Here is a 27,793-nt window from a genome sequence, read left to right as displayed (position 1 = left end):
GTTCTCCTGCCAAGCGGCCTTCTACTTCAGTAGGAGATACAGTAAAAGGAAGTTGGAAGATGTTAGGCAGCCATCCCCATCAGTTGGAAAGAAACAGTTATCGGAGGCTGGCATGACCTCGGTACATGCTCCTCCTTCCCCTTCGGATTGGTAGTCGTCTCCTGAATGTTCTATGGTTCCTTGAGCGACGTGGAGGGTGAACTAGTTGAGGAAGCGGCGTCTCCTGTTTGTCCACAGCAGCAAGTTGCTCCGAACTTAAGTGTACTGCAAGATATGCAGCAGAAACACTCCTTCCTCATGAAGGTCTACCAGTCCACAGACAAGAAAAGAGTAGCTCGCCCAGACGCCGAGCGTCAAGAATGTTCACGCCTTGACGCCAAGCGTCGGAAAGCTAAGCGTCAAGACGGGCATGACAAGCCTCGAGAGGTTGAACATCATGCCAAGCGTCGGGAAGCTGGAAGTCTTGACGCCGAGCGTCAAGAAGTTGGACGTCGGGACGCCGAGCGTCAAAACCTCGGACGTCACGAAACCTAACATCGAGATCGCGGACGTCATGGCTCCGAGCGTCAAGTTTTGGAACACTGTGACGCCAGGCGTCATGATAATGGACGCCATGATGCGAGAAGTCGTAATAAGGAGGAGTTGACTCCGAGGAAGCAGGACGTCTCTACGTCGATACGAGACCTGTCAGAAGAAAGGAAGGACGACTGTCGCCTTTCCTCTAGTTATCCCTTAGAGGAGGTGTCGGAAGAGGAGGACCTGAAGAACCAACATTCGTCGGCGGACTTGAAGAGACTCATGAGAGTTTTTTGTGAAGTTTTTCCTGAAAAATTTGTTCCTGCTGCCCTTCGTTCCCTGCCTTCAGAGTTTACGCTCGGGAAAGTTTTGAAGGAGTCCCATTTATGAAGATGGTGTTGTCTCGCTCATCTAAGAGAGCCTTAAAGATGATGGGGGACTGGATGCAATCTAAGAACGACCAGGGAAAAACTATTTTTTCTTTTTCCCCGAAGCAGTTTGTCTCCCTGGGAAGACTGAATCTTCGCCCTCTTCAGTTCCACCTCAATCGACATTAGAACAAGGGAATGGAGCTGGAGACAAAGTGTATCCCCATTTCAGAACCCACAAAGCGATTCCTTCAGTGGTGGAACGACCCCGTCAAGCTTCAAGAGGGTCTTTCTCTGGAACAGGCGAACCCAGACCTTGTATTGTGTTCCAACGCCTCGGACTTGGGGTGGGGAGCAACACTGGGAAAGTTGGAGATCTCGGGTTCCTGGACAAAAGAACAGGAGATCCTCCACATAAATCAGAGGGAGCTGTTGGCAGTCTTGTTAGTCCTCAAAGGATTCGAAGAGTCAGTCCTGAACAGAGTGGTACAGGTCAACTCCGACAATACTACAGCGTTGGCCTACATAGACAAGCAAGGCGGAACCCACTCGAGGTCTCTTTACGAGACTGGGAGAGAGCTCCTTTACTGGTCTAGAGAAAGGAATGTAACCCTAGTCACAAGATTTACTCGAGGGGAAAGAAATGTGATGGCAGACAGTCTGAGCAGAAAGGGTCAAGTCTTGTCTACGGAATGGATGCTTCATCAGGAAGTCTGCAAGAACCTGTGGCAGACGTGGGGTCGTCCTTGCATAAACCTGTTTGCAACTACGAAGACAAAGAGGCAGGAGACTTACTGTTCCCCAGTGCCAGATCCTGAAGCAGTTCACATCGACGCTTTCCTCATGAACTGGTCCCACCTAGACGTGTACGCTTTTCCTCCATTCAAGATTGTGCACAAAGTGATTCAAAAATTTGTGTTGCACGAGGGCACCAGAATGACTCTAGTGGCCCCCTTTTGGCCCACAAGAGAGTAGCTCACAGAAGTACTGGAATGTATGGTGGACACACTGAGAAGCCTCCCTTTGAGAGTAGATTTACTCAAACAACCCCACTTAGTAAGGTACCATCAAAACCTCCAAGCTCTACATCTAACTGCCTTCAGACTATCGAAAAACTCACAAGAGCTAGAGGTTTTTCGAAGGAAGCAGCTAGTGCGATTGCGAGAGCAAGGAGATCTTCCACCATCAAGGTTTACCAATCCAAGTGAGAGGTTTTTAGAGAATGGTGCAGAGACAACTCGTTTCCTCTTCCAGTACCTCTACGACTCGGATAGCTGACTTCCTTCTGTTCCTTAGAAGGAGGCATAATTTTTCGACCTCATCCATCAAGGGATACAGGAGCATGTTAGCGGCCGTCTTCATACATAGGAATTTGGATTTGTCCAATAATAAAGATCTCCAGGACCTTCTCAAATCCTTTGAAACTACTAAGGAAGGACATCGGAAATCTCTAGCTTGGAATCTAGACATAGTCCTGAAGTTCCTAATGAGTAGCAGGTTCGAACCTTTACATTCAGCCTCGTTAAAGGACCTCGTCATGAAGGCTCTCTTTTTAGTCAGTTTGGTGACAGCAAAAAGGGTCGGGGAAATTCATGCCTTCAACAAATATGTAGGCTTTAGAGATGACAAGGCTATCTGCTCCTTACAGCTAGGTTTTCTTGCTCAGAACGAACGCCCTTCACAATCCTGGCCCAAGGCTTTTGAGATTCCGAACCTTTCGGATTTGGTTGGAGAGGAGTTAGAGAAGGCCCTGTGTCCAGTAAGAGCCCTGAAGTTCTACCTGGAAAGAACGAAGAATTTACGGGGTAAGTCAGAAGCACTTTGGTGCTCAGTCAAGAAACCTTCGCTACAAATCTCTAAGAATGCGCTATCCTTCTTCATCAGGCTCTTAATAAGGGAAGCTCATTCACATTTTAGTGAGGCGGACCTCAAGCTTTTGAAGGTCAAGGCACATGAGGTTAGAGCTGTAGCAACCTCCGTAGCCTTCAGACAGAATAGGTCCTTGCAGAGCATCATGGACACGACATTCTGGAGGAGCAAATCTGTGTTTGCCTCACACTATCTGAAACAAGTTCAGACTTTACAAGGACTGCTACACCCTGGGACCATTCGTAGCAGTGAGTGCAGTAGTGGGGGAAGGATCTACCACTACAGTCCCATAACCTAGTACCCCTTTTCTTCCCTTGGAACTGATGTGTTTTTATGGTTGTTGTGGAGATTGGACGCAGCCTTACGCAATCATTGATTTGCAGTCAGGTGGTCAGTTTGTTCCTTGGGAGTGCCCGGAATAAGGGTATTGGAGGAGGTCCTATCACATAGAGGTTATACACCGTTTGACTGCTCCTCGAGGTCTTCAGCCCCCTGGGTGGATCGCTGGATCTCTTAAGGAAAGCGGACATAATGAGGCAGGAGTTCATTGAAGTCAGCTTCCTTAACAGGTACGAACCCTTAAGCTTGTTTATTAACTCTTAGGTAAATTCCAACAATGTTCACTGTCTCTGACCCTCGATCAAAGGTGTCAATCAGCTATATATATAACTACCAGGTAAGTCAGATGTTTAAAAATGATATTTTCATAAAATGAATTTTTGAACATACTTACCTGGTAGTTATATATAATTTAATTCCCACCCTCCTCCCCTCTAGAGACTAAGGGCATGGAAGATCTGAGGAATAGTTGGAATGGTTCCAGGTACCTGGGTAGAGGGCGCACAGGTGGTACACCTGGCTACCCAATCGGCGATTGCCGCAGAGTTTTGAAATTCTGCCGTGACGTCAGGGCTAAGCTATATATATAACTACCAGGTAAGTATGTTCAAAAATTTATTTTATGATGAAAATATTACAGTATATACATATATATATATATATATATATATATATAAATTATATATATATATATATGTATATATATATATATATATATATATATATATAAATATATATATATATATATATATATATATATATATATATATATATATATATATATATAATATATATATATATATATAATATATATATATATATATATATATATATAATATATATATATATATATATATATATATATATATATATATATATATATATATAAATATATATATATATATATAATATATATATATATATATATATATATATAATATATATATATACAGTATATATTTATATTTCTAACAAAACTGGAATTTGCTATAAAATGGATGAGTGCTGACTAGTTTGGTATTTTGTTCTGTGTAATAAATGGGGGCTTGGGCATAATAACTTAAATATCAATTGATTAAATTGTGAACACTTTCATTGTAAGTCCATTGTTTGCTTTTGGGAGGCTGACCGCGAGTTACTGTATGTGTTTGTATTCGCTTTTGCCAGCTGTTCTATTTTTTAGTATTGCGTAATCATTACCTGGGTTTCTCTTAACCAATTAAGAGCTTTAAATTTGTTTACACGCGCCATTTTTTTTCCCCCACCCTCCCCTTCAGTTTCAAGATGGCTACTATTACAAGAAGGCTTCTCCAAAAGGGAAGTACTGTACTACCTGTTTTGAAATTTAGTGTATTCTCATCTATTTCGGTAATTAGGTTGAAAACACGCACCATTTAGTACAGTATATGGTATAACTTGTTGCTTGTCTTAAAGGGAAAATTACCTACATGATTGGCATGCACAGCACATCATGTACTGCTTGCCAGAACGGATGAGGTAAAATTATAGAACAATGCAATAAAGGTTGTTTTGAATGGTAAGGGTTTGTGCTAGGTATTGTCATCAATTATATTTGAAACCTCTTAAAGTATGATGTGTACCAGTCTATGAGTATTTGTAGTTGTTTGGGACAGATTAGCTTTAAAATTTCAGTAAGTTATGATTGGAAAACGGTTTAAAAGGGAAACAAATGCAAGAACCCGAGGTTCCCCATTATTACCTACCTTAGGAACCATATTCTTGCCTACTTGCCCTTAGCTTACCCCAAGACCAAGTCTCAATCCCGTGTTTGCCTCATAGCTGGCTTCCCTCTTGGCAAGGTAACATTAAATCAAATTTTCATAAGTTTTAAGAAAATTTTGATAACTCATAAGAAAGCTTATACCTGTCCCAACAAACATCTTTCACCCCTCAGTCTAATTATATATTTAGATTAACTTTTTAAACTTTTTTTGTTTCCACCAGTCATCATCATGAAAACCGGTCAGAAACACGATCGAAACGCTAGGTATTATATGTCAGGACTTCTGGATTTATAGTAAATGTTATGTTTTAATCCCATTTTCTATGGAGTCATTTTTAGCCGTGTTCATTGTACTTCAAATACATCCATACTTGATTGAGCTTATTCTACTGTAGCTTGCTTTGCTCACAGATAAGCATTATCTCATTGTTTCTTTGTTCTGGCAAGTGGAACATGTTTTGTTATGTGCATTTAGCCCCTGTGGCTAGTGTTTTGCATTAATTATACAAACTTAAGAAGGGGGTGAATAACATCGTGCTCCAGCCTCTGTTCCCTTTATCAGATTAAGTATACCAAACACATTTCTTTCCTAACATTTCATTAACATGATAAATAAGATGAGAGCTGTAATTGCATTGTACATTCCAATGTTGAAAACAAATAACAAAATAGATTTAGAATATAAAATGTTAGGCCCTTTATTCTGGTTGAATAAGTAACTTGCGACAGAAGCACCACCTATCAGTCTTTTTCTGAACTACAGGGTGGAAGGAGTTTCTTGTGGCATGTGGTAAGATGACAGAATGGGATTTTTTTTTTTTTATTGAAATATATACTTCGAAGTTAATAGAGGTTTCTGCCAGTAGCATACAGTACAGTATGACATTCAAATTACTGTAGTGTATTTGTAAGGATCTATTCAATTGTACTAGTTCTAATGTCATAACTAATATTGCACTGTTCTATAATTAAACCAGCAGAAGAGCATTTAGACAATGTTCATTTAGTGGGGCGATCCAATGCAGAGCAAAAACCATCTGAGAGATGTAATATGAATTATAGGTAATTATGATACAGTACTTTAATATCCACTCACAAACATGAACCATATATTTTTGCAACTGGGTATCTTGTGTTTATAGAGCATTTCTGTTCTGACCATTATTATTGCTGCAAATTACTCGCTTCTGGTGTTTCCCCATGCCTGGTTGGATGGAAAGGTTCTACCCTTATTTTCCCTTGTATAGCCGAAGAAGTCCTAGAAAACCAATTGACAAAGAATTGTGTATGTGACTCTTACTGTTGCTCCTAGTGTTTTCACCCAGGAGTCCTCATGACATCCTTCATCAAAGACTATGAGATAACGCAGAGGACACCTGAGAGTGCTCCTTCCTCTCATCTCACTTTGCTGATTGGGATAGGAGGGTTGAGTGCTGTTTTCCCTTTTTTGGACAGAGAAAACCTAAGGACTGATTTATAGAAGTTGCGTTTGCACAACTTCTACCTCTTCTCTCTTTGTGGGAGAGACAGTGTTAAATATGCATACACTGTTCTACAAGATTGTGCTATCACCTGAAGGTGCGCAGACTCCTCTTCTTCTTTGCCATCATTGTGGGGATTATGGATCTGTTGAGCAACCTGAGGTTGTCGAGATCATTACATGTGTCTGGAAGTCGCTTAGGACGATATTAATGAGCTGAAGGAGCACCATGAGGAGCTTGCGACGAACTACCGGGAGGAGTTGGAGGCTATGCAATTGAACGTTGTTCAAGAACAGTTCTCTAGCGGCACCGAGGAGGAGGATGACCATATGACAATGTTGGAAATTAAGGAGGTTCTAGCTCTCTATCATAAAATGGCGGCTCTTGTTAAAAAGAGACACCCAGAATAGGTTTATACATTTTGTGCTCTTGCGCATTTAAATGACGTTTGCCTGGGTCATTTCAGGAATGTTTTAAGAAGCAGGAAGAAATAAGCATCCTGGGATAGTTATTAACATAAGGCTCAAATGTACTTAACACAATGAAATACAACATTTGGATCATTCAATGCATAACTTATCTAACCATTACTACCTGTAAATTAATTAACTGTACGTTAAAAAAAAATTGAAACCTTGCCTTTGGAGTGAGGTGATGTCTGAAAGCATAAGTGGCGGGGCAGCAGAGGAGGATGACAAACAACAGAAGACATTAAATGCCAGAAAAGATTAACACTACAAAACATTAACAAATAACAGATGTAACACTTAACTTTTTGAAAAACTTGGAATTAATTTTTTTTTTTGCCTTTTTATAATTTTGATTTGTTCCTACACAAATACAAACCTTCCACTATTCATATTGGGTATATTGTTTTTGGCAAAGCTGAACTAGCCATGATAATTTTTAGTGAGGGGTAACTACCTCAACCTGCCAGCCAGTGGGTGTGGGTTAGAGTAGCCGGCTACCCCGCTCACTTACACTTCTGGGTTGAGTAACCACTTTGCTTTCTTGCCTTGGTAGAGATGGACACGTAACCCACGCTCTCGCAATTTAACTGGGTTTGATAATTTGCTTTTTCTTTTCCCCTTTTCAGATTGTGTGTGTTTGTGTAACTTTGTCCCATACGTACTTGTCCAGGTCCCGAAGGCTGCTTTTGCGGTACCTTCATGTCTGGCATTGAGACGGACCCTTACCTGCTGTGTCCGACCTGTCGGGGCCGCATTGTTCAAGGGTTGACACCTATATGGCGCATAGGGAGTGGTCTGCCTCCCAGTGAGAGAGGTTAGGGTGACGGTAGAAGAAGAAGTCCAAGCGTGATTCTTCGCCTTTGGGTTCTTCCTTAAAGTCTCTTCTGAAAGCTGCTCTTTCGCCGGTTCTATCCAAAGAACCACCGAGTAGCAGTTCTTCCCTGGTTACTCCAGGTCAACCTTGCGGTGCGGGAGTTGGCCGTCACTTGGCGATGGTGGCCTCCTTGAAGGAGGTCGGCTTTGACCTACTTCAGAGGGGAGTGGAGAGTAGGCTTTTGTCTCCTTCCTCCGCGAAGGTTCCTCCTCTTTCTGTGGGGGCAGGTGCTGCTGCCCATCAGTCCAACTTTAGGTCTCGCGTGACTGACCCTGAGGTGTTGCTGATCCACCAGGGTCGGTGACAGCTCACTCACCAGTGTATCCTCTGCAGGGGAACACTACTCTCGTTCGCAAGAGTGTCGCCATTGTCCCTCAGCACAAGCTGACATCACCTCTCTGCAGGTAAGACTCACGTGTATCCTAAGTATAGAAATATTACTTTGTAATGTCCCCAATATCTCTTCGAGGTGGGGTATTGGGCAAGGAATTTTGGGTTTGTATTAGAGTTCCTACGTTAAAGACCAGTCACCTTGCTAGTTTCACGAACACATACAATTCTACAGGCCGCTGATAGCACTTGCCCCTAATAGGGCATAGCACGAGAATTTATCGAGGGTAGGGTTCCTACTACTTCGGGCTTTCCGAAGTTGAGTGAACCCCGGGTCAAAATGCCAAAGCCAGTTGGCGAGGGACTTTCTCTCTCGTAAAAGTGAGTTTGCACAATATAAATAGTGGAGCAAATGACTAATTTGTAATAATTTATATTTTTCCTAAAATACAAACATTCCACTATTAATGCACATTGGCCTGCCACCCAATAGCCCAAGAAGTTCTGCCAGTAAGCGAAGTAGTTACTCAACCCAGGGGTGTGGGTGAGCGGGGTAGTAGCGGGTGAGGTAGTTATCCCTTACTAAAAATTATCATGGCTAGTTCAGCTTTGCCGAAAACAATATACACAATATAAATATTGTAGTGAAATGTTCGTATGTTAGGAAAATAGCAAATTTGATTTGTCATTTATTTTTTTAGTTGTACGTTTTGTATTTGCTGAATATTTTTTTCATCACTTCAACTTTTCTGTTTGATTATTATCAATTTGAGCTTCCTCTTGGCCTACTAGCACTGATGGCCTCTTTTATAAATAACTAACCATGGAAGATTATTTCTGCTTGTTTCTTACAACGTTCCTGAAATGACCTAGGCAAACGTCATTTAAATGTGCAAGAGCGCGACCTATGTAAACCTTTGCTGAGGGTCTTTTGTACAAAAGCTGCCATTTTATGATAGCAAGCTAGACCCTCAACGCCGCTAGAGAACTGTTCTTGAAAGACGTTCACTAGCATGGCCTCCAATTCCTTCAGGTCGTCCATCGTGAGCTCTTTGTGGTGCTCCTCCAGCAGCTCATTAATGTTGTCCTCATCGACTACCTCTAGTTGCGCAAAAGGTTCATGATCGTTAATTTTTTTGGCTTCGGCTTCTGCTAGGCCTACGTGCAAGTCCTCAAAGTCTAGTGCGGAGACTGCATTTAGTTACAGCTTCCAAGAAGAGTTCAGGATGCACTTTGAAACCTGCCAAGATAGATATGAGTCTTTTGCATATCTTCACATCAAAATGCTCCTTCCAAAATTCATGCAGGGCGATGTTTGTGCTGTCAGTGATTAGTTATTTCGTATAGAACTTCTTGAAGTTGGAAATACTTGCTGGTCTATGGGCTGGAGGAGAGGGGTATTGTTAGGTGGAAGAGAACCTTGATGAACGAGGCCTGGAGGGTGAGCAGGGGTATTGTCCAACTCAAGCAGGCATTTCAGAAGCGCTTCTCTTCCAAGTATTTTTTCAGTCTGGCCGAAACCATTTACCAACTCTGTGGACAAACTGGAGTCTTGTTACCCAGGCTTTTGCAATAGTTCTCCACCTCACTGAAGCTTCTCCTTAAGCACTAGTGGGCTTTGAAGGCTTGAGGAGTCTCCGAGTGATACACTGGCAGGGGTTTCAACTTACAATTCCCACTGGTGTTTGCACAGAATGCAAGGGTAAGCCTGTCTTATGTAGGCTTATACCCGGGTAGCTTCTTTTCTTCTGGCGTAATGTACGTCCGACGAGGGATTTTCTTCCCAAAGAGTAGTTTCATCACAGTTGAAGACTTGCTGGGTACTGTTGCCTCCTTGATAGTCGATTCTTCGTGCATCTTAACAAAGGCTTTGGGTGCTTTCGTGTCCGAGCTGGCAGCCTCCCTATGCCGCACCATCGAATGAATGTGTGACCGGCTCTCGAATTTTTCTAACCACCCCTGTGAAGCCTTGAACTCTCCGGTGGTGCCTGTTTCGATGTACCTTCTCGTGCATTGTCTTTGGCCTGAGAACGCACGAGATTACCAAAAATGGTGATTACCAAAAATGGTGATGGCCTCGTGGCAAATTGTTGTCTCTGTAATCGTGTCTCCAGCGATTTCCTTGTCCTTAATCCAAAGGAGTAGTAGTCTCTCCATCTCATCATGGATGTGGCTCCTCTTGCTGGAGAAAAATCACGCTCTTAGAAGGTGTTGCTGCTGTGATGGCTTCCATCTGATTAAGGATGCTGCGTATCGTCGACGGATTTCGGCCATATTCCTTAGCATGCCAGCCTCATACTTCTTGATTATTTTGAGCTTTGTCTCCATAGAAAGCTTCCTCTTCTTTCCCTGCTCATCAGCAACATTCTTGGGATCCATGGCCAATAACGAATAAGGTGAATAATGCAACACTATACAGTACAGTACAATAACTAAAAGAACGGAAGAGAAATCACCAACACTAATTCAATGGGAACAATAGCGCTGCCGAAACGAAAGGGTCAAGGAACGCCGATGTGTAGGTGCATGATGGGATGGATGCTGACCAATAGAAGAGCAGGATCTTAAGGCGGTAACTAGCTTCAGAGTAAGGAGATAATCAATGGGACTGTGGGAGGATGACGGCAAGTTTACAGTCTGGTGGTGAGTGAATTTTAAAATTGGTCCCGGTGGTCGGGTGAATCTCGTACTATACTTCGTTTCATATCAAGCACCGCAATCTTCAACCCACGGACACCCTTAGTCCTTGGGACAGCTGGCTCAATTCAAGAAGATACAGAAAGGACAAGTGCAACTTCAGCAGTCTATCCATAAGAAGTCAGCACAGTCTTTCCCCAATCATCTGTATCATCCTGCTCAGTTTGCTATCTCGTTTTTCTTACCAGGGGATGTAACAGTCTTCTGCCTACTTGAGGGTCCTTACTGATAATTGACAAAGTTGGAGGGAGATTGTTCCTCTTCGCTTGTGGATGTAGGACACCAAGAAGAGGTTGTCACTCATCAAAATTCCTCTGATAGCTGCTCAGCTTCTCCTTAAAGGACTTTTAACTTCTGTTCGAAAGCTAAGGTTACGATTTGTAAATTTTGGATGCAATCAAAGCGAGTTGGTTGTGGGCCACCTGGGGGTGGGGTGCCAGCATTTAAACTACCTGCCGGGATTTTTACACCTAGTTGAAAGTTTTAACTGTTATCATTCTCCTATAGTAAAGGACTCGGGATTGTACAATTAGGGAAAAGGCAAATTACTTTCTAAATATTTTCATGATTTGGATAAATGGCGATTTAAAACTATGGTTTAAGTAAGAAGCATCATGATTCAGGTAATTATAGAAATAATAAATTTTATTACGTACTGTACTGTATTAGAATTAATTTTGTGGGATTACTATTATTAAATAAGCTCAGTATTGTTACATGGGGTTTTGTATTTTATTGTTTTACACTGCAACAATTTATAAGTTAAAGCTTTATTTTGATGCAATTGACAAAATTTTCATGTTAATACATCTCACCAATTGAATTTCTTCCCTTTTGAAGCGTGAACGTAAGGAACGAAAACTCTATAGCGATGACTGGGCACTGGGAGATGAAGAAATTGAAGGTCATCAGACCTTTGATCTGGAGCAAAAGATCAAGTCGGATAAGTTTGATTCATGCTTTGTCAAAGACATGACAACAACAGGTGAGTTGAATTCATAGAGTTTAACCCTTTTACCCCCAGGCTATTTGGAAATTTCCAACCCTTAACCCCCAGGGGGTTATTTTTTTCCCAGCACATTTTGCAGTATATTTTTTTTGAATTGCTCTAACAGCCTTAATTTTTGTCATAGAGAGGTCAGGTTGGTCTCATTCTCTTGGAAAATGCCTGAATTTTCTCAAAAATTTATCAAAAATATGAAAAAAAAAAAATTATAGCATTTTTTTGCAAGGACGTACCGGTACGTCCATGGGGGTAAAGGGATAGCTTTTGTGAAATGTACCAGTACGTCCTATGGGGGTAAAAGAGTTAATTGCCAAATTGATTGAATATGCACAAGATTAAAGAAACTAAATGATCTATTGTATTATGCTTCAATCATTTTAACATTATGAAATCTTCCTTTTCAGAATACAGCTTGAAGCATGTGCAGAAACATGGGTTCAACTGGCCTCTCCTGTTCAAGGATAAATCTCAATTAGGCATAACAGTACCTAGTTCTGATTTTACTATAAATGATGTCCGTCTGTGTGTAGGTAAGAAATGTGTTTTTCAGATTAATAAGTTTTGAGTTCCACAGAGCTCATGTTTACCTTGTAATAAACCCTCTTCTTTGTCGACTTTTGTTTGGAAATGTACTTGTATAAAAGTAAATTATGAATTGCACCAATAAAATGAAATTGGTTTATATGATTTTTATGTAAATGCTGAAAAGGAACCATCTTCCACCAAGTCACCAGGCTTTATCTTAACAATAGTAGTAAAGGAGCAGTATGCACTGTAGTTTAAATAAAGCTGAATACAGAAATGCCAGAAATTTTGTTCTGTAGTTTTATTTGAATGATTGATAGAAGCAAATGAGACTAATAAAAGCATGGCAGTGTTTAATGTAGATAGAATGCTGTGTAATTTTAATTGTAAAGGGTTTTACATAATTCATAAATGAATTGAAGCAAAGAACATGGGAATAGAGTAGTGATTTATAATAGTATTGTAGCTTTGTATCCATCAGGAAAACGCAGAATTTTATAGAAATTTAAAACAAGTTTGTGCTTCTGGTACTTGGTCGCATAAAATATTACATATTGGCCCATGACAAGAGGGATAATAAGTATTTTCTATAATTATGTTATGATCAATTTCATGGAAACTTGCAGTTTTGAGAAATTTACTATAGAAAAATGTGTAAGACAGTTTTCTGTAGAATATAAAGTTAGGGGAGATTGTAGAGGGATTTAAAGTTTTGTGGAAAATTGTAGTTTTTATGCCTTTAAAGTTCTATAGGCAATCAATGTTTTGTACTTTCAGGATCCCGAAGAATGTTAGATGTAATGGATGTAAATACACAAAAAAATGTAGAAATGACGATGAAAGACTGGCAGCGGTATTTTGAAAGCCAAGACAAAGATAAGCTTTTAAACGTAATATCCTTAGAATTTTCGCATACAAAATTGGAACAGTTAGTTCAGGCTCCAACAGTAGTAAGTATCAAGATATTTTATATGAAATATTGTAGATAGCTTTGATTTATGTTGCATGTATGTACTGTATACAATATTTGTTCTTAAAATACAAACCTTCGTCCTTTATTATGAGAATTGATTCAAGCACAGCAGGAACTCGGCAGTTAAAAGCTTATGACGAGGAATCGGCAATAGTTAGTATTTAGTGGCCGACGGAGAGGAAGCTCTGCCCCCTCTGCCAGTACACTGAACTGTCACTTTATTCTTGTTGCCAAATAGTACAGATATGCTTTTGCTGTCTGCAAACTTGGCTATTGAAATTTTCTTCCTGTGGTGGACTTGGTCCCTCGGAAGGTGAATAAACTTCAGTTTCTATTGACATCGTCCTTGGGTCTGAACTTGGGCAATCTGCTAATATTCCGTTCTTGAGGCAGCTTTCCTGATTGTCCAACCCTATATGAGTTCAGAAGATGATGATATTGGGAGGAACAAGCTCTCCTTCCCATAAAGAGACCATATCCTCCTGTTTGATTCTTACACAAACGAGCATTATTTCTTGAGTTCGCAGTGATTTGGGACTCTGAACCGTTGTTTACTGATGAACGCACTGTTTCGCATACACAACCTTTTCCGACTAGTAAGCAACACTGCTTGCCAGACATCTGCTCATTGCCCTCATGTCACATGCACACAACAGTCTACTCTCATACTAGGGTGCTTAACATTGAGCCTGTGACACATACAAAGAGAAGTATTTCCTTACTTCCCGAACGTTTGTTTGCAATAACATGCACATTTGATTATCGCAAAGTTAGCGATATTAGGCACAATATAAACTATAAAATGTTATTAAAAACAACAGGAAGAGAAAAAATATAGAAATAGCATGCCAAAATGTACCTACAAGCATGAGAACTGTAATCAAAGGCCACTCTGCAGAGATCCCTTTAATAGTGGGACTGTGTGGGATTCTTTTTGTGTTTGTCAACAATGCTTGTTATTGAGGAAAACTTCAAAAAAACAGCTTAATTGAAAGTAAAATTTGTTTTGAAGAATCGTTTTGAAATACTTGCATTCCCATACTGGCAGGATAGCTGCTGTGGAAGTGTGCCAGGGTGCAGCGTCCACACATTCAGCTTTTATTTGATGTATATCAAACAAAGGGAAACCTCTGCCAGACAACTGACTTTGCACACACAGGACTTTCATGTCCTTTTCCTCTATTGGACTATTTGTCTCGTAATTCCGATTGCTAGGAGTTTCACTTGAGTCACTCCTACCATTTCACTACCCGTTTGAGAGACATTTATTAGTATATATTCTGTGGTGTTTCAATCTCCTGGCGCATAGGAGTTGGATTGCTTAGGTCTCGGTGTGTATAACCACAAACCTATTGTTTATGCATAACCCAGATGAAGTTATGGTGCCTCGTTGACTATTATTTCATAGGCCGTCTATCTTATCTTATTGTCAAACCAAAACCAACAGGTTCAAATTTTAAAAGAAATTTATGCTATTGATAACTATACAAACCTGAGTCCTTTAAATTTTCGGCTTCACCTTTCCTTCAAGTCCCAGACAATCATTGAGTAGAAAGGCCGAGGATTCCTCCAACAACCAATGATTGCTGGCTATAGCCGACACCAAGGTTTTATGTGCCTAGTGCCAGCTGTGCTTCAATAAATTCACATATTAAACAACTTGGGTTTTTATAGCTAGGAAGAGATACAAAATACTTGAAAAATTTGATATTAATTCTTTTTGAAGATAGTATTCTACCAAAAATTACTTTTGTTTGATTATTTATAGGTTCGTCAAATTGATTGGGTAGAAAGAGTTTGGCCGCGACATTTGAAGGAAGCTCAAACAGAAGCTACAAATGTATTAGAAGATATGATGTACCCTAAGGTACAAAAATATTGTCTAATGTCAGTTGGAGGTTGTTATACAGATTTTCACATAGACTTTGGTGGAACATCTGTATGGTATCATATACTCAGGGGAAGGAAAGTGAGTACAGTACTGTTTATATTTTTGTTTGTGAAGTTCACTGTTGTAATTATTCTTGAAAAATCATTGTAGATGCCAACTGATGTTTAGCCTGTAGTGATGTAGTTTTCTGTTTTAAAAAATCTAATAAAGTAATGTTTCAATTCCTTACAGATATTTTGGTTGATACCACCAACGGAACGTAATTTCCAGCTGTACGAACAGTGGGTGTTGTCGGGTAAACAGAGTGATATATTCTTCGGCGATACTGTAGACAGATGTGCACGGATAGAACTAGAAGCTGGAAATACATTTTTCATACCTACAGGTATTTCATGATCTATGTTATAGTTGTCAAGGGTTTTGAATGAAAATTTACTGTAGAAATTAGAAATGTATAGGTGCATGTGTAATGGATAGTGACCAAGACAGAAGTTAGATGGGCATAACTAGTGGTTAAAATGTAGTAAGCAAATTTAGATACAGTATCTTACTCAATGATGGTAAGAAATTGGAACAAGTGTATGTAGGGCAAAAAAAGTAGCTTCTCTGCTGTAATACAGCAAAATAAAGATTGCTTTCAATAGGAAATTGTGTAATATTAAATATTAACTATGAAATGAAACTCATGAAGGAGATTGTTTCCAAATGCAGGTAGTCGGCGACTTATGACAGAGATAGTGACCGAGACTCTCCTTGTAACTCTATCTGGACGTATGTCAAACTTAGAGTGAAGTTTTCATAGATTTATTATGCTGTCATGATACTGTAATAATCCAAGTCGTATTTTATCATTATTTTCTTACTGTATATCATTATTTCATTCTCTTGGTTCATAGGATGTCATATGCTCTTAAAGCATTTTTTAATTATATTTTTCCGTTTGGAAGCATTTTAGCAATTAACAATTACTGACTTTTTTGTTTACCTTTGGTTGTGATCAGTTGATCTCAAGGTCCCACTACTGTAGCGAAAGAATGTGCACATACGAATAAAAATGCATTTGCCAACCCTTTACAAAATCTTCAGCAGGGTGTCAGGTATTGATAATGAACACTGTCATTTATTGATATTCAGCTTTCAAAAACTGTCCCATTATCAAGCATGATCTCCAATGTTTAGACCAAGACTATGCTTGTACCTTAGTTATAATTATGATTGGTTAGGTTACCCCACCATGTGAAATTAGTGGCAGTTACTTTTTCTAGAATTAAAGGTGTTGATAATTGAAAATAAGATTGAATGAAATGATTACTCCAAAAAGCTGATTTGGACCATTTTTATGAAAATTTGGTTATTACACTTTTAGAATGTCATGACCACACGCACTATCTTCGCCTTGCCAGTCCTCTAGTTTCTTTTATAGAAGGGGATGGCTTACCCTGTACTGCAAAAGAAAATATTCCATTTTCTCGGCTGCTAAGACCACTCTAGCCTCCTGGTCTACTATATTTCACTTTTATTGTTCTTTAAAAATTAGAATATTTTTTATTTTCAGTGTGAGGGCCTTAAGAAAAATGATCAGTTCGCAAGTATAGAAGATTTTATTAAAAGTTGCTGGAATAATGTAAGCCTTTTATAATGCCGTGTTTCAGAAAATGGAGTCTGTAAATAACATGCTTTGTCCTTAATCATGAATGTTCTCCAAATGTCATTCCCCAATAAAAAAAAACAGCTAAGTATAGGTTTGGCAATAAAATGTCAGAATATTCACACACAGTAGCCCTTGAAATGTGTATAATATCTATAAAACATAAATGCATGGTTAATCATACGTGCATATACCAAGGCACTTCCCCCAATTTTGGGGGTTAGCCGGCATCAAACAAATGGAAAAAAAGGGGACCTTTCTTTTCTACGCTCTTCCCAGAAATGGTTAATGGTGTCATGAAATTGTAGATTTTAAACATTTTGATAATTTTATTTGGAGTTTCCTTATATTTTGCAGCATAAAATGTTTATCTCCACTATGTAGTATAATTTGAAAATTAATTTCCGTATTTATATTGTATAATGATCTCTTTATTTTAGGTTGGATACATGCTGTTTATACGCCAGAAGATTCCTTGGTTTTTGGAGGGAATTTCCTTCACAGTTTTGGCATAGAAAAACAGCTCAGAGTTGCTCAAGTGGAGGATGCTACACATGTTAGTATATAAACATTTGTATTAATTTAGCTGAGGATTTTATCAATGTAGCAGAAGAGAAGTTTTTTTACGCATTTAAGAAAGAGAATCCATATCTAATTGAAACGCTAGTAATATAAGTTTTAATAGAAACTTTCAGTTCAGTTTTTCATGTTGGCAAAGACTTCCTGAATACATTACATTTTAAATGTATTCTTATAATCATTCTAGTCAGTTGTATTTGCAAAGTAAATTGCTTGGTCTTGGATCTTTTGGTATACATCATTGGTTCAATAAGTTTTTGATAATAATTACCGTGGTTTCAATTTAACATTATATGAAATCCTAAATTAGTTTTGATAATTCCCGTGGTTTCAATTTAACATTATATGAAATCCTAAATTAGTTTTGATAATTCTATTTGGAAAGATGTTAAATGTTCAGACGATTTGGTCAAGAAATTTGTCAAGCAATAATTTTATCCTTTTTCTAAAGTATCCTGAAACCTACTTCTATATAAAGAAGAAGTTAATAGAATTTATATTTCCCGAGGTTCCATATCCTACTAGAAGATTTGATCTTTACATTTGGTTGAGATATTCAATGTGTGAAGATTTAAATTTTCCTTTTGTGATTTTATGGGATAATATTGTTTAGAAGTTTCATTCTTTATTTATGTTTTTTGGAGTCCTTTTGAATATAGGAAATGTTTTTAGTCTTATTCTGGCATGGTTTGAATATTGTTCCCTAAGGGGGTAGAGCTATAGATGCATTACTTGTAAGCTGTCATTGTAGTGTTCCTTCAGGGCCATAGCTGCACTTGCTTTATATCCTACTTTATTCCTTTGTTCCATCTTGCTGTCCAACTTCTTTAAACTTTTACTTCAGAATACACCTACCTGCAGTTTAATCTCGGCTGAACTAAAGAACTCCCGTGGCCCAGTACTAAACTATATGGCCTAAATTCTGTAAATCCAATGAAAAATCGAAACCATTTAGAAGCTGACTACTCTTGGAGTAGACTTTTTAGTTAAAAGGGAATTGCTATGCATGATTTGTAAAAGAAAATACAATTCTGTTAACTAGTTGACTACTGTAGGTATACAGACAATTCTTAGTTTTTCCCTTTCTTTGAGCTATAACCCTGGATAGGTACGCTCCTCGGACACCCCTTTAAGGGTATACTCGGACGCGAACGACCCCGACGCCAAAAAAAATTCTTGAAAAATCAGTTTTTGCAGTAACCTCCTTTTTTCTTTTGCCAAAAAAAACTTCAATGAATGCTTAAAACAATTGTAAAGATAAATACTACTCATCTGCAGAAAAACTATTTATTATAAATATTTTAAAAAATTAAGTAGAAAAAAAAAAGACCTGACATAAAAATTCATAAAAAAAAAGTTTATACATATATACACAAATCCTTTTAGGTATTGATTCTTGAATGTTTAGGACACATCTTGATGTATTTTGGATGAAGTCAGACCCATGGAGGTGAAGATCTGAAATGAGAAAAAAAGGGTAACTTTTTTTGGCCAAAAAAATTTGTCCAAATTTCATGAATTTTTTTGGGTACCCAAATGAAATAGGAAGTGGCTAATTTTTTTAGGGAATAAACATATGCTATCCTAAAATAGAAATATGTAAAAAAATCTTCATTATTTTGTAAATTACATTTATATCAGGGGCCATATCTAAAGGTAATTTTTTGAGTACTTAGAAATTTCGTAAAAAAATACATATATTTAATATATAATATGATATTTATGCAGGTAAAAATATACCAAAATATCACAAATTCTATAGGGAACAAGAATATATATAGATAGGGCAACTTACGCTTCGGATATGTCCACAAAATGGCCGCCAACCACACTGACTCAGACTCCCTAATCTGCCACTTGAAATGTAGGAAGGGTATGTCAATTTCAAGGTGTTATTTACTAATCTAATTATTATTGGATATGCATAAAAATTGTATGGTGGGTTGCTGGATAATTGTCGATTATTTTATGACTATAAAATTAAAATTCTGACCCAAAAAAATTTTTTTGAAGGGAAATAAAATCGAAAAAAAAAATGTAAAATATAATATTTTAGCTAAATAATTGGATGATATTCAATCAAAAAAGAAGTAAACAAAATTTTCCGACAAATAAACATCTAGAGGAATCATTACTCTGTGATAGTTCCTTAGTACGTAGTAATTTTGAAAGAATTGGGAAAAAACGAAAAAATGGCAATCACCGGAAAATCGAACACATACCTATATATACGCCATATCTGGCTAAAAAAAAGATAGGCATGGGTAGCCAGATCATCTAGAAACACTTTCCAACACTATAAAAATAAAAGTTTTGCGACACTACTTTCCAATTCCTTACGGTAACATGACTAAGCAAAAAAATGCAAAACAAATAAAAAGGGGCATTCGCGGAAAAATGGCTAACATTCTAATATACGGCATTTCAGAAAAAAAAAATTCAGCCACGTACTAGGCAAACCATCAAGGCACATTTTCCGACAAATAAACATCTAAATGAATCATTACTCTGTGATAGTTCCTTAGTACGTAGTAATTTTGAAAGAAATGGGAAAAAACGAAAAAATGGCAATCACAGGAAAATCGAACACATACCTATATATACGCCATATCTGGCTAAAAAAAAAAAGATAGGCATGGGTAGCCAGATCATCTAGAAACACTTTCCAACACTATAAAATTATAAGTTTTGCGACACTACTTGCCAATTCCTTACGGTAACATGACTAAGCAAAAAAATGCAAAACAAATAAAAAGGGGCACTCGTGGAAAAATGGCCATTCTAATATACGACATTTCAGAAAAAAAAAATTTCAGCCACGTGCTAGGCAAACCATCAATGCACATGGGTAGCCAGATCATCTAGAAACACTTTCCAACACTATAAAATTATAAGTTTTGCGACACTACTTGCCAATTCCTTACGGTAACATGACTAAGCAAAAAAATGCAAAACAAATAAAAAGGGGCACTCGTGGAAAAATGGCCATTCTAATATACGACATTTCAGAAAAAAAAAATTTCAGCCACGTGCTAGGCAAACCATCAATGCACATTTTCCGACAAATAAACATATAAATGAATCATTACTCTGTGATAGTTCCTTAGTACGTAGTAATTTTGAAAGAAATGGGAAAAAACGAAAAAATGGCAATCACAGGAAAATCGAACACATACTTATATATACGCCATATCTGGCTAAAAAAAAAATAGGCATGGGTAGCCAGATCATCTAGAAACACTTTCCAACACTATAAAAATATAAGTTTTGCGACACTACTTTCCAATTCCTTACGGTAACATGACTAAGCAAAAAAATGCAAAACAAATAAAAAGGGGCACTCGCGGAAAAATGCCCAACATTCTAATATACGGCATCTCAGATAAAAAAAAAGACATGCACGTGTTAGCCCAACCATCAAGGCACACTTTCCAACACATAAACATGAAAAAAAAATCAATAATATACGGCAATTCCTTACTACGTAGTAAATTTTTACAAATATTGAAAAAAACAGAAATTGGCAACCGCAGTTAAATACCCAATATACCAATAACTACGTCGTATCTGACAAAAACAAAATCACGCATGGGTAGCCAGATCATCTAGACACACTTTCCAACACTAAAAAAGCAAAAGTTTTACGACACTATTTGGCAATATCTTACGGAAAAATGATTTGGCAAAAAAATGAAAAAAAATGAAAAAGGGGCACTCGCGGTAAAATGCCCGACATTCTAATATACGGCATCTCAGATAAAAAAAAAGACATGCACGTGTTAGCCCAACCATCAAGGCACACTTTCTAACACATAAACATGAAAAAAAAATGAATAATATACGGCAATTCCTTACTACGTAGTAATTTTTACAAATATTGAAAAAAACAAATTGGTAACCGCAGTTAAATACCCAATATACCAATAACTACGTCGTATCTGACAAAAACAAAGTCACGCATGGGTAGCCAGATCATCTAGACACACTTTCCAACACTAAACAAGCAAAAGTTTTACGACACTATTTGGCAATATCTTACGGAAAAATGACTTGGCAAAAAAATGAAAAAAAATGAAAAAGGGGCACTCGCGGTAAAATGGTCCTCGTGGTGATGAACGACATTTTAACTAAAAAAAAAATCATGCACATGGTAGCCAAACAATCCACCAAGATTTTCCACAACTGATAACCTATACAAGTTGAACCATTCTACGACAATTTCATAATACGTACAGTAATAACTTTGATAATTATGCAAATTACCTTAGAAGGGTAAACTCGGTCGCGCTCGACCCCGACGCGTCTCAGAAATCGAGGAAGGAGTACAGCTACAGCAATGCACATCTGGACACTACTAGAGCGTGTAGGGGAGACACCTCCTGCAGGTCGATCACCCACAAATTCAGTCACGGGGGTGAGTCACGTGAGAAAAACCTGTTTTTTTTTGACGCTCGGGGTCGCGAACGACCCATCGTACCTATCCAGGGATAATACCTCGCAAAAACTTGAAATTTTCTTTTAAAGGTAGGCTTAGTTGTGGCTTTGGCCTTTATAGGGAACATATTCTTCCCTTATAATGAGTGTTGTATACCATTTTTATTGAAAATGTTACAATATATTAAAGCTAGAAATTTAAAATATTCTTTCTTTTACAGGTACCACAAAAATTCAGGTATCCTTTCTTCACAGAAATGTTATGGTATGTACTAGAAAGGTACGTTCATGTTCTGTTAGGAAGAACTCATCTAAGCCTCCCTCCAGATGAAGAAGAAAAGTACAAGAAGTACGTGTCGTCTAAAGCCAAAGCTAATAATAATAATCAATTAAAAGAGGTGAGAATATATTATGTTAGTTGTCAGATATTTGCTGTTATCCGTTTGTTTAATCATAACCTCATGAATCATATTTTGCCTTGTGTCTCCGGATATATGAAACGTGGTCCCACCGGTCTTATCTTTTGTCAAGTTCAAGCAATAATATATGTGCTGTCTGCTTACTGCTGCTGCTTCCTTTACTCCCACGCCCTTTTGCAAGACTTGATAGACAGCAGTATTGGTTTTCCTTATACTTCGCTATAGAGATCAGGGATAACTTTGTAGGTTCCTCTCAGCTGTTAATTGCAAACTTCCCATGATGCTTCGTCGGAAGTTCGGTTTAATATTTACCTATAATTTTTTTTTTTTAACTTTTGAAATGTTCTGATTTTCTTTCTCTTTAATAAAAGCATATCGTAGTAAAGGAAGGAACATGTAGCCATAACTGGTAATGACATGCCAGTATTATTATCTCTTCAATTTCGAAGTCATGTCAGTTGGGATCAGACCTCTCCACATTGTTTGCTTATTACCGTTCATTAAGATGTCTTCCCCTGGTCTTGTAAGCAATTGCTGTGTGGATTGTACATGGAAATTTTCTAGATCACGATCTGCATTCCCTGTTTGTATTGTGTCGGGGGAAAATTGGTGATTTGACGAATCATGAAGAGTGCAATTAATTCCTTCATGGTACATCACAGGAAAAGTAAGTTGTTCTGTCACAAATGATTTACAAACTGTCGTCCTATATATAGAAGGATGACAGCAAACCTAAAATATGCCATTTAAAATTTTATAACAAGCTGTCTGTAGGTAGCTGGTGTTTACCTGCTGGGGTTCCCCTGTTTGCTCACTGAGTAGTCACTTTGATAGTAGCTCTCATTGGAGACAGATGTTCTTCAACTGGCTGGAGACTTTGGCAGATTTTCAAACTTACCAGCACTATTCACCAGTACTCTTGGACTTTGTTCCTGACATGACGCTATTGCTTCTTGGGATGTTGTACTCGAGTTGGACACATGATCAATAATGTTATTTCTCCTACAACTCTATAGGTTGGCCAAAGGTGAACACTGGATTCTCATCTTTGTCGCCTTGGAATTGGGCTTCCCGTAAGTCGAAGGTATAGGCTCCTTTCTGAAGGACTTCCGTTTCCAAAAAATTGGGATCCTAGTAGGTGCTGTTGATTCACTGTTCTCAAATTTGCTTATTGGAAAAGCAGGATACTTTGATTGGTAATTGCTAATTGCTTGAGCATGCACTATCAACCCTCGGCAAGGTTGCAAGTCATCTTTTGCTGGACCCATCTTCATTATCCGGGAGGACAGAGACAGAGACGAGTCCTGACCACATGCGCCTTTGTTAACTACAGACATGCCTTAACCAGATGCGTCTCATTCAGAAGTGCATTGTCTTGATATATATATTTTTGTCAACTTAATTTTTCTTTGCCTGGTATGATTAAATTTTGTAATGGCTCTGTGGAGAAGTGAATCTGCTGTTGCCAAATCAGCATTTTAAGAGTGCAGACTATATTTTGTTAATGAGTGTGTTTGAAGAAACTTTTAAGTAATTTTAATTAAAGTAAGGTTTAGGAGTGCATTTATTTACTATTTGGATATTAATACTATTTTGTGAGCAAATATATACTTTTCTCATATACTTTTTTCCTTTTAAAAACAGGTGAAAGAAGAAGACAAAAAACCTGATCCTGAAAAGCCATTAGATTCAGAAACTAAAGAAAATGAGAATGGGGAAGAACATGTGCACTTGACCCAGTTTGAATTGCATGGTTTGAAGGCAATTGTCATGTATCTCCATGCACTTCCCACTAGTAAAAAGTGTGTGCCTGATCTCATAACAGACCCCATAGCATTGATAAGAGACGTGAGAACAGTCGTAGAAAAGCACCGATATGATATCCCGGAGAAGTCCCTAACAAGCAAGCCTGTTTTAGAGTGGTGGCCGAGGGTAAGTGATTTTTTATTGCTGTTGATAATGATTTATGTACATTTGTTCAATTTCTGATTTTATTCTTTGGATTGGTAAATAAAATTTTTTTTATATTCTTTTGTTATTTATTTAAGTATGCTGAAATACAGATATAGAAAACAGTCTCCTGGGTATAGAATGCCTGTACAGTACATTATTTGATGAATAAATTTAGAAACTATATTAATAATCAAAGGAAAATTAATACCAAGTGTTTATGGGGTATGAACTGAAATGGAGAGGAAATTAGACTTGCAATATTTGATAGTGTTGTATTATGTCATATGGAGGATAATTCTATAAAATCACCATTTGAAATTTCTTATCAAGTTGATCAAACTCATTTGACCTAAAAGCTGTATCTTATCATGCTTCGGCAACATGGATTAAATTTGGAAACTTGTATATCTCATTAAACTATAGTAAATAAAATGAGAAAAGTAGTGTAAATTGAACTATTTCACAAAGTATATAAGATAATATAAGCATTAGTTGTTTCTATTGGAAAATAAGAGATACTTCTGAAGTTTGCCTTAATCAGCTGATCTGGGAAGTATAAATGGTAGTGTTCATCAACATGTAAATGAAAACAATATAAAATATTCATATTCACTGTTTTTATTTTGTGATGTAATACATCAGTTTTATCAAAATCCTGTTAATATTAAATACAGCTGTTCGTTAGTTCGTTTAAGATTGCCCCACCTTATGTGGAACACACTGAACAAACGAACAGTTGTATTTCATATAAACAAGATTTTGGTAAAACTGAAGTTTCACTCAACTGCATCCAGTAATAATACAAGTAAAATTTGCATGATAGTATTGTAGTAAGAAATAAAACCAGCGAATGTCAATCTTTACCATTGTTTTCGTCATTTGGACGCTATAGAGTCTTTGTTTTCTGGATCAGATGATTAAGGCAAACTTCAGAAGCATTTTCTTTTTCCAGAATAAACACTCAATGCTTATACTATCATTTCATCATACTATGGTTTATAGTTTTATTTAAAATACTATATCTATGTGATACAATCTTGTGAGTCGTTTAAATGGTTAATCCTAATGTCAATTTTCTACGATCTGACCATTAGAAAAGAAATACGGGGTTCATAACTATAATAGGTTCTTTGGCAACTCAGCTGGTGGGCAGAATTACATGCTGCTATGATGCAAGCTCCACTTTTCTCCTGGTTGTTGTTCAGTTAAGAGGTCTGTCCTCTCCTCATCTACGATCATGACTTCACTCTTCCACACTAATTAGTGCAACTGCAGGAATTTCCTCCACTTGCACCTGGGTGCTAAATAGCCTCCCTGGCCCTTTATACACACACGCACACACACTATACAATATTGGGAAAATACTTGGCTTGGAAGATTCTTTTACTGTATTTTACCATTTTTGATACTTCCATACCTTAACATAGTACTCTATTGTATATTAGTATAAGCCTTGTGATACCCTTTTTATAAGTAAATTGTAGTTATAATTTTTTTCTTTTTCTGTTTTAGGAACCTACAAGATTTGGCTGGAAAAGACCTTTAACCGAAAGCACACCAGGTACCATTAGAAAACGAAGAAGAAATTCGGACGATGTTAGAGTAGTTGGCTTCCCACCTAATGTATCTAAAATTAGACACCGGCGAGTAAGATGTAAGCTTATATTTTTCTTATTTTGGTGATGCGAAGTTAATGAATATTTGAATTGGATTAAATTAACCCTTTGAACCCAACCCCTAAATAATTTGGCCCTCAAGATCCAGTCCCTTTTTTGGGACATTTTACTTGTCACAGTAAAAAAATAAACATAAGATATGACTTTATAACATTTGTTATCTAATTATATTAAATTTCCATTGATATATAAAGTTAAATATTTTGAAAAAATTTCATATACAGTAGGGTCCCGAATTATGCGAGAATTTGGTCGATTAATGACCTCGTGTAAATGGAAAATCGCGAATTTCGAAACACACAACTAACAGAAATAATTCCATTGCGGCCATGGCAACCAGCAATTTGCCTATTCAAATGTGTTTACTACCCATTTCCAATACTTTCTTTGTACTATACTGTATTTCTTTATAATATCAAATTGTTTTTGTAAGTAAATGAAACATTTAATATACTTTAAAGTTCTAATAACTTGAAAAATGGTTAAAATTACAACCAGGATAGGTGTAAACACCATATATTTCCCGTTATAACACAACCCAAAATACAGACAAATTTTAATGTTTGTCATATCTATTGTATAATACAACTGGTGAATAGCAAAACCATCACTCTATAGACTAGCTTGTTGTATGATTGAAAATCCAGAATTATCAAAATAAAGGCGATTTTATATCATGCGTTTCCTAAACACGCTAAAAAGCACAATAGAAAACGACAACCAATGTTTTGTTTACGTTTATCTCTGATCACAACGAAGAAACAGACGCATTTATACATCTGTGTTTTTGAATTGACAGCAATTTTACCAAGTATAGATTATATGTTGAATTTGTTATTACCAATGTTCTAATTATTTTTTATTAGAACTTTCAAATAAATGAAATGAATGCCATTTATGAAATGTTTTTCTTTATGATGCCGCCTGAAACGGAAACCTTCCATTTGTTTACGCTCCATCTTCGATCATAATAAACAAACGAATGCATTAAACACACATGATCTAAGTCATAACTAATGATATTACAAACATTTAGTAAACATTATGTTATTACAAATATTTTACTTACCGTATCCATATAAATTCCTAAATTCGTAGCAAAGCTGGAATTTTTTTTTTCCTTATGCGTTTAATCCACAATAGCAAACTGCCGCTAATGACAGAGTGATAACTTACGATAATTCTAAACTGTTACGAAAGATAATTGTCCTTTCCATATCCAAAATACTTTTCCTAACTTCAGTTTATAAGTCAACTTGTACCCACCTCAATTATGGATCCATATACAAAAAAAGTAAAAGAAGAAAGTACTAGGCCTATTTTTAAAGCCACCGAACAATTAGGTTACCGCTATAACGTTCGATGAGAGAGAGAGAGAGAGAGAGAGATGGTTTTAAAGTACTAAACAATAAATATGATAGGTTATAACACATTGGTGTTTATGTAATATTAACTGTATAGATGGTTTGAATAAGTTAAGAAATGGTTGTAAACAATTCTTTGTTATTGTATTCGCGCGGAAGCTAGACATCAGCTGATGTGATCACAGCCAAAAGTAAAACAAAAATAAGTTAGCAATACTCGATTTTTAAACACACCCGAAATTTAACAACATAAGTACATGTTTTATTATAGCGCAATTGACATTTAAAGAGTAAAAATTTTCTGGAATAGAATGGTGTTTCCTAAAAAATAGTGGTTTGCGGACGAAATCGGTTACCGTATTTTAAGCTATGATTGAAATGGATGTATACACGGTATAATTTTTTCGTTTTGTATTTAATTGACACTTCAAGAAAACCGATTTTGGTTTCTTCATCTATTTGTACGTATTGTATAACGAGAGGAGAGAGAGAGAGAGAGAGAGAGAGAGAGAGAGAGAGAGAGATTATGACGCAGAAGGTTACAGACCTAGAACAGGGGAGGATGAAGGGGGGGGGGGAGTGAAGAGATAGGCTGGGTGGACTCGCAGGGGAGACGGTAGGAGACGGGGGGAAGGGG

At 37.4% G+C, this 27,793-nt stretch overlaps 1 protein-coding gene across 2 annotated transcripts in view; it reads left to right on the top strand.

Moving 5' to 3' along the window:
- Nucleotides 1-27,793, top strand: part of LOC137655674 (lysine-specific demethylase 2A-like) — a 108,682-nt gene that overhangs the window by 10,784 nt on the left and 70,105 nt on the right. For both annotated transcript variants that reach the window (XM_068389628.1, XM_068389629.1), the window contains exons 2-10: nt 11,529-11,673; nt 12,099-12,224; nt 12,997-13,169; nt 14,961-15,161; nt 15,315-15,468; nt 17,172-17,287; nt 21,966-22,142; nt 23,808-24,095; nt 25,629-25,770. In XM_068389628.1, the coding sequence (XP_068245729.1) occupies nt 11,529-11,673; nt 12,099-12,224; nt 12,997-13,169; nt 14,961-15,161; nt 15,315-15,468; nt 17,172-17,287; nt 21,966-22,142; nt 23,808-24,095; nt 25,629-25,770 (1,522 nt within the window). The remainder of the gene's footprint in view (nt 1-11,528; nt 11,674-12,098; nt 12,225-12,996; nt 13,170-14,960; nt 15,162-15,314; nt 15,469-17,171; nt 17,288-21,965; nt 22,143-23,807; nt 24,096-25,628; nt 25,771-27,793) is intronic.

The sequence above is a fragment of the Palaemon carinicauda genome, chromosome 16 (assembly GCF_036898095.1).
Source record: "Palaemon carinicauda isolate YSFRI2023 chromosome 16, ASM3689809v2, whole genome shotgun sequence".
NCBI classification, from domain to species: Eukaryota; Metazoa; Arthropoda; class Malacostraca; order Decapoda; family Palaemonidae; genus Palaemon; species Palaemon carinicauda.
This window is presented reverse-complemented; position numbering and strand designations above follow the sequence as displayed.